This window comes from Alternaria arborescens, assembly GCF_004154835.1.
Source record: "Alternaria arborescens strain FERA 675 chromosome Unknown contig_38, whole genome shotgun sequence".
Taxonomy (NCBI): Eukaryota; Fungi; Ascomycota; class Dothideomycetes; order Pleosporales; family Pleosporaceae; genus Alternaria; species Alternaria arborescens.
Genome location: NW_021167893.1, coordinates 180,388 through 193,082, shown reverse-complemented (window position 1 = coordinate 193,082; position 12,695 = coordinate 180,388). Strand labels below are relative to the sequence as shown.

General features: G+C 50.7%; 5 protein-coding genes across 5 annotated transcripts; 2 read left to right on the top strand and 3 right to left on the bottom strand.

Annotated features, from left to right (window-relative positions):
• Nucleotides 1-434: 434 nt before the first annotated feature.
• Nucleotides 435-1,589, top strand: AA0111_g10722 (hypothetical protein; the record flags this gene model as incomplete). The annotated part of the gene is made up of 1 exon (XM_028644507.1): nt 435-1,589. The coding sequence occupies one exon, from the start codon at nt 435-437 to the stop codon at nt 1,587-1,589; it is 1,155 nt and encodes a 384-aa protein (XP_028501692.1).
• Nucleotides 1,590-1,746: 157 nt separating this feature from the next.
• Nucleotides 1,747-3,551, bottom strand: AA0111_g10721 (hypothetical protein; the record flags this gene model as incomplete). The annotated part of the gene is made up of 4 exons (XM_028644506.1): nt 1,747-1,998; nt 2,059-2,163; nt 2,214-3,424; nt 3,479-3,551. The coding sequence occupies 4 exons, from the start codon at nt 3,549-3,551 to the stop codon at nt 1,747-1,749; spliced, it is 1,641 nt and encodes a 546-aa protein (XP_028501693.1).
• A 667-nt stretch (nt 3,552-4,218) lies between these two features.
• AA0111_g10720 (hypothetical protein) lies at nt 4,219-6,021 on the top strand (the record flags this gene model as incomplete). The annotated part of the gene is made up of 6 exons (XM_028644505.1): nt 4,219-4,380; nt 4,434-4,517; nt 4,763-4,904; nt 4,957-5,690; nt 5,749-5,839; nt 5,903-6,021. 6 exons carry the CDS (start codon nt 4,219-4,221, stop codon nt 6,019-6,021), a joined length of 1,332 nt encoding a protein of 443 aa, XP_028501694.1.
• Nucleotides 6,022-8,195: 2,174 nt separating this feature from the next.
• AA0111_g10719 (hypothetical protein) lies at nt 8,196-9,427 on the bottom strand (the record flags this gene model as incomplete). Its single annotated transcript, XM_028644503.1, has 3 exons — nt 8,196-8,679; nt 8,742-9,226; nt 9,278-9,427. 3 exons carry the CDS (start codon nt 9,425-9,427, stop codon nt 8,196-8,198), a joined length of 1,119 nt encoding a protein of 372 aa, XP_028501722.1.
• A 1,262-nt stretch (nt 9,428-10,689) lies between these two features.
• Nucleotides 10,690-12,640, bottom strand: AA0111_g10718 (Lysophospholipid acyltransferase; the record flags this gene model as incomplete). Its single annotated transcript, XM_028644502.1, has 5 exons — nt 10,690-11,252; nt 11,302-12,320; nt 12,371-12,470; nt 12,524-12,568; nt 12,619-12,640. 5 exons carry the CDS (start codon nt 12,638-12,640, stop codon nt 10,690-10,692), a joined length of 1,749 nt encoding a protein of 582 aa, XP_028501703.1.
• Nucleotides 12,641-12,695: the final 55 nt, after the last annotated feature.

Sequence of the window (12,695 nt, the reverse complement as noted above, 5' to 3'; positions counted from 1 at the left end):
AATGCATATTGCTCAACCTCGATCCGACAGGACCTCAGGGCTTGCACGTGGCCCGGTTACTCAGCAACCGCCGCCGGTGTTTCGGACTCTTCCCGCGTGCCGTTCACATTTCACCGTTCACTGAACATGTATCCACTGTGATCCACCGGCAAATGTCTGCGATGGGCAGGCCACCAGCGAGGCGAGCATGCGACAGATGCCATATCGTAAAAGAGAAATGTAGGCGCATCCCTGGCCGGGACGCGTGCGAACGATGCGTCCGACTCCAGAACTCATGTCAGACCCTGCGACCAGTCGGGACAGCCGGCCGCAAACCTCGGTACCAGCGCAATGAAGAGAGTACACAGCGTCAGCTACACACGGTTCGGAGCGATAGCAGCCTTTCTATCGCTGCTTCATCACCACAATGCCCAGCCTCGGCCGCCAGCCCGGCTATGCCGGATTGGGACTTAGCATCCCTGCCCAGGACTCCGTCTTCACTCGCGGACTTGACCGAGCGGGAAATGTATTTTGTCAAGGGCGTCTCCCAAGGAAGAACGCGCATCGACCAGTTCTTGGTTGCTTCAAGCTTTCGCATCACCCATCACAAAGCTTTTGCGCAACAACTCCACGATGCTACTGTGTGGGTTCAGGACTCGTTGTTGGCCACTGCAGCTCTTTTGGCTTGCGAGTACGAGCCAGGTTCCGACCATGAGGATCGCATCATCGGCCACAGGCGCGCAGCTTCTGCAATCTCCACCTTGCGGTCTGTAAAGGCTGTCGATCTCGGCGACCTTCCTACCATTCTGATGCTTTCGGTAAGCGCAATCACCTTTGCGCTACATATCTCTGGACAAGCGTTAGAGATATGTCGACATAGTCTCAACCTCATCAAGTCCATATACGAATCATCAGTGGAGCTTACTCCGGATTGCCTTGCCTTCGTAATTTGTCTCGTCCAAGCCGAGACCGAAGAGTGTATCCTGCGGGGCGAGGTACCAACTCTACGATTCACGGCTCGAGGGCTCGATGACGTTGTGGATCGGTACTTGGGCATTGCGTCGCCCATGCTACCGTACCTCTACGACGTCTGTACAATTACCAGTACGCTACGTCATGACAAGCACGTTGATATCTCTACAATCATGCAAGCTTTAGACGCGATCGAAATGGCTGTTGAGGCGTGGGAGCCAAAAATGCCTGAAGCTCATATCACTCGCTTCTTGCAAGAGGAGGTGGCCAGTATACTGGCTCAAGCCAGATTATATCGTTGGTCTGTATTACTCATTGCACACCGACTGCGACATCCATATGGTTCGGCTGTAGAAAAAGGGACGATCATATCTAACGCAATCCTGGAAGAGCTGCGTCTGACACTCCAGTCCACCGGGCGCTCAGTGCCAGGCGCCACTGTCCCATACATGTTCGCTTGCTTCGAGTTAGTCGATCCCGCTAAAAGAGAATTAGCACTCAAAAAGACTGATGCTGTTGTCGAGTTTTCGAAAGCGTGGCGGACCAAGATCAAGAAACGTTTGACAGCATTTTGGTTGATCAGAGATAACACGGATCGAATTCATTGGAGCGACATGGTGTCATGGTTTCCTCAATAACAGATCTGGCGATGGAGACTATCACATACAAGCGTTGTTTGGCTTCGTATGCCTCGGCTGAATGCGCCTTGCCATGCTTCAATGCCTTTCTGAATCTGGGCGTTGTGAGAACTATCATTTATCAACTCGGCTTGACCTCCTCGAGCAACCATCGACTTTATTCAAGTGTTCGATGAGCTGGCTGTCGCATAGCCATTCGCTTGTACCTTTTCGCCGTCGCGATCCTAATTTTCTTGCCCCAGACTAGCAAGGGGATAGGAAGCAGCAGAATCGCAAAGCAAAAGGCCGCTGTAATAATACACACGTTTTGCAGCCCCATGTCCTTTGTCCAGGGCGTGACTGCGAAAAGAATGACGACGGCAAATAAGTTACGGACAAAGACGATGCCTATCATGACGTCTCCGAGAATCTGAGCATCTGGTCGTTAGCAAATGTGGTGCACTCAAGAAGCGTAACGCTTCCGACTCACCTCTTGATAGCAGTCTGTCACATACGCCAGAGCGATGCCGCTGGCCAGAACGAAGGTGAAGCCGAACAAGCCGAATCCCGCGGCTAACACCATCCAATGCACGCCCTGACGGTTGGTTAGTATGCGGCATTGTTTATCGCAAGCTCTCAACATACTCTCACCAACGCCAATCCGAACATTAAAATTCCAGCTGGAAGCAGCAGTGCCGAAGCAAGAGCAAGCCATAGTCGCATTTCCGGTTCGTATACTCCTCGATTTCGCCTTGCAAACCACATAATCGATCTGTCGTTCAAATAGCCGCCGGCGAAAAATCCTAGGAACGAGCCAGTAAAAGGAGCAATGTTCATGAGTCCTACTCCAGATGGCCCGAAGTTGTACGGCGGTTGCAGCAGGTACACTGCCTGCAACGAAGACATTAGTGCCAAGCACGCCAGTACCGTGCCATACGTGAGAGCGGCGTAACCGACTGCTGGAAAGGTGGTCAATACTATGACTGGCTGGTAGAAGTGGTGGCCGATCGGTTGATTGGAAGAAGTAAAGAGGGCCAAGCGCTGGCGATATGTTTTCCGTGGCAAGGTTGTGTCAATTCGAGATTGCACTCGCTCCATGCTACTGTGTTTGGTTTCCCCTTTGACATCTGCAACTTTCTGCGATTCCGAATCGGCGTGCAAGGTTTCTGGTCCACTTGAGCTAGAAGGACCATGGTGTACACTGCGGCCATTAAGGACGGGTACATACTTTGACTCTTCGAAGAAAAGCAACACGAGCGCGAGGTTCAACGACAGGAAGATTGTGCACCACCACCAAATCCACCTCCAACCCTGGGACTCCACTATGAAGCCAGACGCCACCGGGCCAAGGGATGCACCTACAGATGTGAAGACGAGGTACCACGCGTTCATGGTTCCATGTTGGTGCACAAAGTACAGATCGGCAATGGTGATCTGGACAACAGCCTCACTGATGGCACCCCCAAGTCCAGCAAGGAAGTTGCTACCCATCCAGTCACCGTACGTCCTTGTCTTGGCCTGCCAAATTACTGAACTCAATTGCAGCGCTGAGCTGATCAGATAAAGTGGCCGTCGCCCAAACTTGTGTACAAACGGCATGAAGATCATACAGCCGACTGCAAGTCCAGCACAACTCATAGCAACTCCGTTGTTCAGCTGGTCCACGGAGAAGTGCAGTTCGCGCATGAGAGAACCCCAGGATGTTGAGCCTGTTTGCAGCTGTACGAAGGTCCAAAGTACGAAAAAACCGACTAGACCAAAATTGATGGCTTTTCGCAGTCGACTCCAATTCAGCGGATCATCTGGATCAGAGCTAGGCACAGGGTGGAGGATGACATCTGATGCCGGTGTTGTCACTGGAAGTGGGTTGTCAGTGTGCCGTCTTATCGGCGACAAGCGGAACGTCTTACTGTCCTCCAGCCGTATAGTACCAGGCGCCCAGAAGTTTTCATCTTCCTCTCTAGGAGAATTCGTGTCGGTCATCGTTGCTGAAAGATGTTGGTTACGATAGATTCACTGCGAGTGAATATCGACTACAGGCATAGAGCTTGCAGGAAGATTACCATCCTTATCATTTGCCAGAACTTCTTGCATATATATATATCATATTCAGTCCTCAGGCGGGTTTATTCCGTTCTGTTGCCGTCCGCGCATCCCAATCCTCGACCCCGGAATGCAGGTTTCCGCTAGTGAACGGGCCTAATCGAACGAATTGTGTAGCGAACAACCCCCCGGCTTGGCGTTGGCGGCTGTGGGGTAGTGGCACGCTAACAAATGCCGCTCAGACATGATACCAATGTAAGTACTGACCATCAAGATAACAACACCTTATCACGTTACCAGGCAGACGGAATTATGATGCCACCTTCATGGCCCTCGGTTAGATTCCACGGCAACCGAGGGTACTACTCATATACATAATCAGGGGGGTGCCGATGCACACTGTCATATCATCACTCGTGCCTAAGTGCAACTTACAGCCTCAGATTCTATTACTCACTTTGATATGGCTATCACTGCATGGGGAAGCAGAGTTGCTGCTAAACAACAAGCCTGCCGCGACAAGATACCAAAGGAATGGCTTCTCCCAGCATCCATCACGAATCTGCTTCAAGCACCGCTTTCGGACCATCCAAACCGGGTGATCGACATGGACATTCCCCGAAAATCGGGCATCATGAGCGAGAAAGAGCTGAATATAACCGAGAAATTCACTGTTGAGGAGTTGTTGCAACAGCTAAGAAAGGGTGTTCTATCGTCACTAGAAGTCACGATAGCTTTTTCCAAAAGAGCGGCTATGGCACAGCAGCTGGTCCGTTGCGCCCCTCTCGATGTATTTACAGGTTTGCTAACATAGTCTCCAAGCTTTCTTGCCTTACCGAAACGTACTTTCCAGAAGCACAGGACCGAGCACGCTTCCTCGATGGTGAAAAAGCTGCCGGCCGCATCGTAGGGCCCCTTCATGGTTTACCGATAAGCGTCAAAGACGGTTTTCAGATTGCGGGAACAGCGGCAACCATCGGATTTGTCTCTTTCCTGGACCACGAGTTATCTGAAAAGAACTCGCCGCTGGTGGATATGCTGCTGGAGCTGGGCGCAGTCATATATGTCAAGACTAATATCCCGCAGACACTTATGGCAAGTCATATCTTTTCCGTCGATCTTGAGAAGGATCACGATCTAACATTGCATAGACGGCTGACTCACATAATAACATCTTCGGACGCACATTGAATCCCCATAACACTGCTTTGACGGCAGGAGGATCTAGTGGAGGAGAAGGTGCACTTGTTGCATTCCGAGGATCGCTACTTGGTATTGGAACGGATATCGCAGGTTAGTGAATGTCTTTGGGTCTGTGGCAATGACGACCACTGATAAGTTCCAGGCTCTATCCGTATACCGTCCCTCTGCTGTGGCATATATGGCTTCAAGCCTTCTACTGAACGTATCCCATACGGTGGCCAGCCTTCTCCAGTCCGAGATGGCTTGACCTTCTTTGAACCTTCTGCTGGACCGATAGCAAACGACATCCAGGCATTGAACCTCCTATGCCGGTCAATTCTATCCATGAGACCAGCCATGTACGACGCCACTGCTCTAGATGTTCCCTGGAGAGACTTGGAAGTACCGCCGAGCGTGCCGAAACTGAGGTTTGGTCTTTTGACCGAAGACCCAGCGTTTCCGTTACATCCACCGGTTAAAAGAGCACTGGCTCAAGCTGTAAGTGCTCTGGAAGCCAAGGGTCATCAGGTTGTTCCAATATCGCCGTCGCGCGCACAAGTCTCCAATGCGCTAGCGCTCGCGTTTGCTTATTTTGGACTCGACGATCCCCCAGCACATATAGCCGCTAGTGGTGAGCCGCTAGTACCATCAGTCATTCAAGCTATGCAAGCGTTTGGTGCCTTCAAATGTGATTTTCTGGCTGACTGCGAGGGTCTGCAAGGCATTCCGAGGTTGGCAGCGCTCAATGTGAAGAGGCAGTCAATCGCGGACGAGTGGAGGGAAGTTTGGAGGGATGAGAGACTGGACGCGGTAATCGGACCGTCGGCGCAGAATACTGCAGTTGCGCATGATACATACGGGTTGCCACCGTATACGTTGCTACTAAACGTATTGGATGTAAGTCAAGGTCAAGCATCAGTAGACGTCAGAAAAGCATTACTGACACCTTGTGCAGTATCCCGCCTGTGTCCTGCCGTTTGGCAGAGCATCGAGCGCTCTGGATCCTGAGCCTCTGATCATTGGAGCTGGTCAAGTAGGTCCAAACTGTAAGTTGCCGTCTTCTAGCTCGACACGGTATTGAGATGCAAGCTAATATGCCCGGCGCACAGACGAGCCCAAGCTCGTACACGGCGCACCAACCTCAATCCAGGTCTTCACGAATAAGATGCGCGATGAGGAATGCCTACAGATGGCCACCATCGTAGATGAGTGCTTGAGGGCTGTGTAGACTGGATGATGTATAGCATCTGATTGGAGGAACACAAGCATAAGACATTCGTTCCCGTTCCTCCCGCATACTTTAAAGATTATTTGGCATACTAGACCTGCTTTCGCACTAATTCTTTCTGCTTTCTCATAGTGATCGAGCTGTGTTGCGTTTTTTGAAGGGTAGTTGCAGTCCGCCTGGTTGATTGAGTCATCAGCTAGCGTCTTCCACATTGTCCAACACCGAAAGCTGCCGCTGCCTATATTTGACGAGATTATCATGGAGTACTTTGACTATGCTCACCTGAAAACTGCGCCGTTAAAAAATCTTTCTACTTGACTCACTCGGGTGATATCGCAGTAGTTCTTTTGGGGGCGCTGTGCAAAAACGCTGGCATTTACCTCAACCCATCCATGAATATGCCTCACACGACTGTCTCCATGGGAACGGAGCGCACTCGGCGGTCCAAAATACACTGCATTACTTCTAGTTCAAGCAAACCTTATCGAAGCAAACTTATAGCCAAGTGCGAGTGGGTTGCAATCCAATATGAGAGCTGATGGAGATTATGCAAAGTAGATTGAGATGAAGCTAGCCGGAGCTTTCAAGTCGCTCGCTGTCTCTCAATACTCCTAGTTAAACGAGCTCTCGGTGACTTACGAAAGATGTTGCTGCTTGTTGTTCAAGACAGACCTTACACCAGCAGCAGCTACGACTTGTAAGAGGGGTAGCCAACAACCAAGTTTGTATTCACAAACCAATAACGAGAGCTGGATTCCAAAACCCCGCATGTCATCCCCATTATGAACCACCTCTATGGGAGCATTTTCGCCTATCCTTCACTACTATGTATAAGCCGTCCGACTATCCACGTGACATAGCTAACCGTCAGACAGCGTTCCCTCGAAAACGTCCTTATGCACCAGGAGCAATAACCGCCGCTCGACTCACTGAGCGTATCAACAGCATCATACCTACTAAGGAGGGCATGAAAGCTACAACTGGCCGTACTGACAACCAAATCAGAACACTGCACCGTCCTTGAACCCAAAGGGCGTGCAGGCTCGCCTGAGAAGTGTCGCCGCCTCGCAATTGACGACCACCGCAACTAGAGTGGACGGCCAGAAAATGGCAGATGTACGCACATTTTCATTTTAGAATGATCCATCACCTGAGCTACGCCGGCTCCTGTCAATCTTGTGCTGTGTGTAGAGCAGGCATGAAAAAGCTGGAGGACGATCAGGTTCTTGCCGAGTGAGATCTGATTGATCAGCAAAGGGCAGCGCTCAAGGGAATTACAACTTTCGTCCCAGTTATCGCCGACCTCACGAGGAAGACTATAAGTTCCGCAGGAAAACACGTCTCCCAATAGTAAGTACGTATGCGATACTTACTTTCGCGCCAGTTTACTGGTGCTACTATTGTTGACCAACTTCAGCCATGTTGGTCGCGGCCTTTCGAACGAGACCACCATGCCAGTTTCGAAAAGGCGTGGGCCGCACTCCACGACGAACACATCCGCGACATTAAGACGATTACTAAGCCCGAAAACACAATTCCGCCTTCGACGACGATGACGCCCTCAAAGGATCAACAATCCAAGAAAGGCTATCACACTTAGAACCTGACAGCAGATATCTTTGCTAGTCAATGAGGTCCGACCAAAGTCAGCATGGTATGAAGATATTCGAACTGCTGTTGAGTGCGAAGAGTTAACTAGGAGGCTTTGTAGTGATGGCCTTTACTACTATATCGGCGACCAATATAGGGATGAGAAGGCGATTTAGACGAGCAACATGAGCCAAGATCAAGGCACCAAGTGAATACTGATACGCCATGAACGCAGTATGCCCGGTGCTTAGTTTTGAAGAATGCAGCTCTTTACATCCAACTGGACATTACGAACCCCACATGTGGTCGCCTCTTCTTGTTCAAAGGTTATAAGCACAGTCTCGTTCTTGTCTGCCCACCTTCACTGTCACGAATCGCCTTCTTCTGAATCTTGGATCGGTGGAAGGATTGCTGCTGATATCATATTTCTTGCTATATCGTAAGGCTAAAAAGTCGGGCGTGGGGTTTTCTGGAAAGGCGAAAAAGTCTCAAACCCTGAATATGCTGGTGGTGATTGGACGAGAAAGACAAGTCGTGAATGAACGGGAAAGGTATTGCAAGTAAAATTTCCATTAAATAGGATATCAGCGGGCTATACCCAGAAAAGACCTGGCTTTGTGGTCAGACTGAGCATCGCTCTCGATGGTCACCGTGACCGTGTTCGTCTGCATGATATGATCGTCCTCGTATGCTGTCATACGGTGAACTCTTCCCAGCTCTTCATCATCCAGTATACCTCTCTGACTGGAGTCATCTCCGTTTTCTTCGATTACGGTCCAGTAGCCCTCTTTTCCTTTACCCATGGCATGTACGGTCGTGGTAGTTGCAGAGTGTTGACTTTGGTTTAGTCTCGACAGCGGCACACTTTTGTTGGTCCGAGTATGCGAGCGCGAATAAGAAGAGATCGTTTCCTTGAAGAATACACGGAGAATGGGGATGGAGGCGGCAATAATGGCAGTCGCTGTCTCGACGGCAGTCCAAATGGTGAGCTCCTTGCCGTTGAAGGAAAAGTCCCCCTCGCCGAGTTGAATTACATATACGCCTTTGACGATTGCGCAAACACCAGATCTGAAGTCCAATGTTAGCAATCTGATGCCGTTAACCAGAAGGGCGATTTGAATGGCACTCACAAAACACCCATGCTCATAGCGATACCCACTCCAATCTTCTCGCGGAGCCTTAGCTGTAACCCCCATATAAGATACCATGGCAAAAGCGCAAGCGCAAAGTCTGCCGCAGCACACCATGCAGCATTGAAAATCCCATAATTGATGGAGTGACTGGGATCCCAGCAAGTCCCAGGGATAGTGTCGTTCCAAGCCTTCTCCATTGGGTGGCACTGTACCCATGTGGCCAACGCACTTGGCAACATTATGAGAAAGAGGGTGACGATGCAAAACCATACGAACCAGCGTAGGTAGCCTGTCGTGAGGCGGAGTAGAGTGACGCCAAAGGAGATCTTCGAGAAAGTCGAGGCGAAACAAGATATCGACGCAGCAACGGACATGCCAAGAGCAACTGTGGTGAGATATTTGACTGGAATATCTTCTGTTCGCTTCCCGAACCCTAGTTGTTGTCCTGCTTGGGTGATGGCGGCCTGAGCCAGTAGGAGGACCTGTTCGCAAAGTGTCAGCGAAGTCGTGATTACGACAGAAACTCAACATACCCAAGAACCGGCTAGAATGTAATCATCCCACCAAAGACCTTGTTTGCGACTCATCTTTGCGTAGAACCTGATGCCCAAGAAGCCACCACTTAACACCGTTAACATCCATGTTACGCCAGCAATCACAGGGCCATTGTCCGGCACACCCATTTCAGTGCGCTCAGTCTGGAGGACCACCAATCTTTATCAGCCAAAGTGAATGTGCAGTCATGCGTAGTGAGCGTCCATGCAATGATCGTCGAGAGAAGCAAAGACGGACCGTGGGTTGTGGGGGGTGAAAACCATGCAGCAGGATCAGCTCAAGCACTTTCAACACGGTCCCAATCATACCCAAAGCCGGCGGTACATCATCTCGGCATTCGCCGTATCCTGGGGCGGAACTGAAATGTGGTAGTCATGCTAGAATGTCCACTCGACACGCGACATGGCGTGTTTGGAATTAGAACACTAGAAGCATGTTCTCGGGAAGTGGAGTCGGATCAGGCTAGTGTGGCGCAAACACTACACATCTTCCTCGTGTCTAGCAATGGTTTGGAATGCACCACTCGGCCATTAAGCCAGTCCAGGGAAGGGGCACCGTTAGCTGACCATCCGGCAGTGAAATGCAGCCAAGTGTTGAAGCAGGGACAGAAAGGCTTGGAAGAACACGATCGTACAGTAGGCTGAACAGGGATATACCTTCCAGGTACCTGGCCCTCGGAGATGACGATTTTGCAAGTGAGCGTTGCAACCTGATGAACGGAGTTGGGTTGTTGACATTGAGCGGCTGGCGCCCCATGCGGATGTGCGCCTAGGGGGTCTCAGATCCAGCGGGATGCGCGATCGATTGTGCGATTTGTCGGACCGATCTGCGCAACCAACTTGTCAACGTTCTAGGCCTTTGGCAACTTCCAAGAATCGCATGTAATGTGTGATTCGGCGATCATAGATTGGCTGTCAACCTAATGGCAATTCGGCAGTTGAAGTAGACTTTCGGTGACAGGAGCTTCCAGATCACCGGGGCTCTCGTGCGTGGCGCTGGAGTGACGCGGCGTCGGTGTCAAAAATCCGGCACTACCGAACGACGGCGCAGAAATAGAGTTCACGCCACGTTGGGATCCACAACACTCGCTACCTCCGACGTGAGGTGACAATCTCTGTTGTTGCCGGTATCTGATGCTGGGTTGAACGGTTGACCTGGGCGGTATGATCTGCCCGAGTCTTTGAAGTTGGGCAGGAGCAATGGACGTGCACGAAGATCTGGGTCATGTCCGGTCGATTATTGAAAAGTTCGGAAATAAGCCCGCACCACCTCTTGCTACTGCATATGTATTCAGGCTATATTGAACGGCTCAGCTCAAGACCGGCCACGTTCTCATACCTATCCCGTATACGTTTCTGTAACTGAAGTATTGCCTTAAGTGTATCCTGCTCTACCCCTTTTTGTTAAACTGCTTCAGCTTCTCTTGCACGGCTTTCTTGACGTCGAACCCTTGCATCACACTACCCCTCCTCTTCCTCTGCTCGATCTCTGCTTTGACTTCTGCTACTATCTCGTCAATTTCTGCTTCAGGGTCGTCTGCAATACCCAAGAGAGGCATCTTAGCATGGCCTGCAACACTATCTGCCGAGTTGGTCCTTGCTAGCCTTTCTCTTCGGATTTCCTCACGTGCTGCCTTCTCGATCGCAGGGTCGTCGAAGTTGTTGGCTGCGGGCTGTGGTGTACGTGCCGACTGGCGCTGAACGAGCTGCTTTCGGAAAGGGAACGACCGCGAGAATAACGCGAAGGATGCGGCGACGCCAATGAGGGTGTAGAAGTAGACCCTTGCCCAGACCTTTATGGTATCGGAGAAGCCGAGCAGGATGAAGGGTGCGACCACGTACGCGAAAACAGTCTGTGTGAGGATAACGGTAAACAGGTCGTAGTATTTCTTCGAGGGTAGTGGCGATTTTCCGTCGGGCGTCATGAATAGTGGGCGTATCAAACGGCGGCCATCTGGTATATGTTAGCATACGACGCATTGGACATATGACAGGCAGCCTACTCTTTGCAGCAGTTTGTACGAATGCAGCTAGAACGAACGCAAGGTAATAGCCTGGGTAAAAGCCATGCCAGAACGCACTGGTCACAAAGGTCGCTAGAGTAGCTCTGAAGCCAGGTTTTTTGCCCTTTGGTGTGACTCGAAGATACATGTAGTTCTTCAGCCAGTTGTTGGTGTTGATGTTCCAAAAGCCAAGGTAAGCGCGAGCATTCTGCGCACTCTCGATCTCGAGTGGCATAATGTTGGTGAGACGGTCCCACCTGGGTCGGCCAGTCTTGGGATCAAGGCCGTTGTAGCCGATTCCTGAAAGAATGCATGAACCCTCAGACAAACTCCAAACTGCATAGTACTTCATGCGAGTAGTGAGGCCGAGCATATAGAGCTGCCATATCCTACGGAAGAAGTTGTATTGCATGTATTCGTCACCGAGGAAGAAAGCTGGATAGTACCAGCTTGAGAATTTGATGAATGCGATAAGCCAGAGAGTACCGTATACACCTTTTGTAATTGCAGGCATGCCGCTGCGAGGAATCTTACGCTTCTTGCGTGTTGGTGGTGCTTTGGATGGATCAGTGCCTGGGGGGAGGGTAAACATAGTCGTGGTGATATATTGGCTGTAGTCGGCGTAGTCAAAAGCTGGGCCGGCCATGATAGCAGGGAAGAAGAAGACGTAGCCAATGTAGTCGAGAATGCTGGGCATAGTCCGGATAGCGTGATCTCGCTGGACTTCGCTAAGTTCAGAGTCAGGAAGTCGACCGTCTTGAACGTTCCAGCAGAAGGCAGTGAGCTTCATGACCAGGACCATTTGAGCTCCTGTGATGTCGAAAACAGATGGATCGTTGACGGCCTGTCGGTAGATGTGGTTCACCGACATGTGACCCATAAGGAAGACAAAGCCGATCCATGGCATGTACGGGGAGTGGATTTTAGAGGAGATGAGGTAGGCACCGCCGGCACTGATGAATATGGTCCGCAGGCCGGACCACAGGTCAAATAGTCCAACAAGGTAGAACATGGAAACGCTGTCATTGTTAACACTAGATGGTGATATGTTACGGACGAGGGGATTCACCTTATCACGAAAACATTCTTCTTCCATGGATCCTTGTCCGGTATCCTTTTTAGGACAGCAGCCAAGGGATAGGACAGGTAAAAAGAGAAGACGAGCTTCACTGGGTGGGGTTAGCAAAACAGGCATATGGACGGAACAGTTGGAAATGCTTACGCTCATCAGCCGAGTTTCCAAGTATACCGGCCACATATTCGAAAGCTTCACGGTAGTCAGTACATCTGGTATGTGCTTAGTTGGCAGATACGTACGTGCGTTGATGTAGGGCAACATGATGCCAACTGTCAAGCTGACGAAAAGCCAGATCCAGGAACTAATGGCGTGGTGC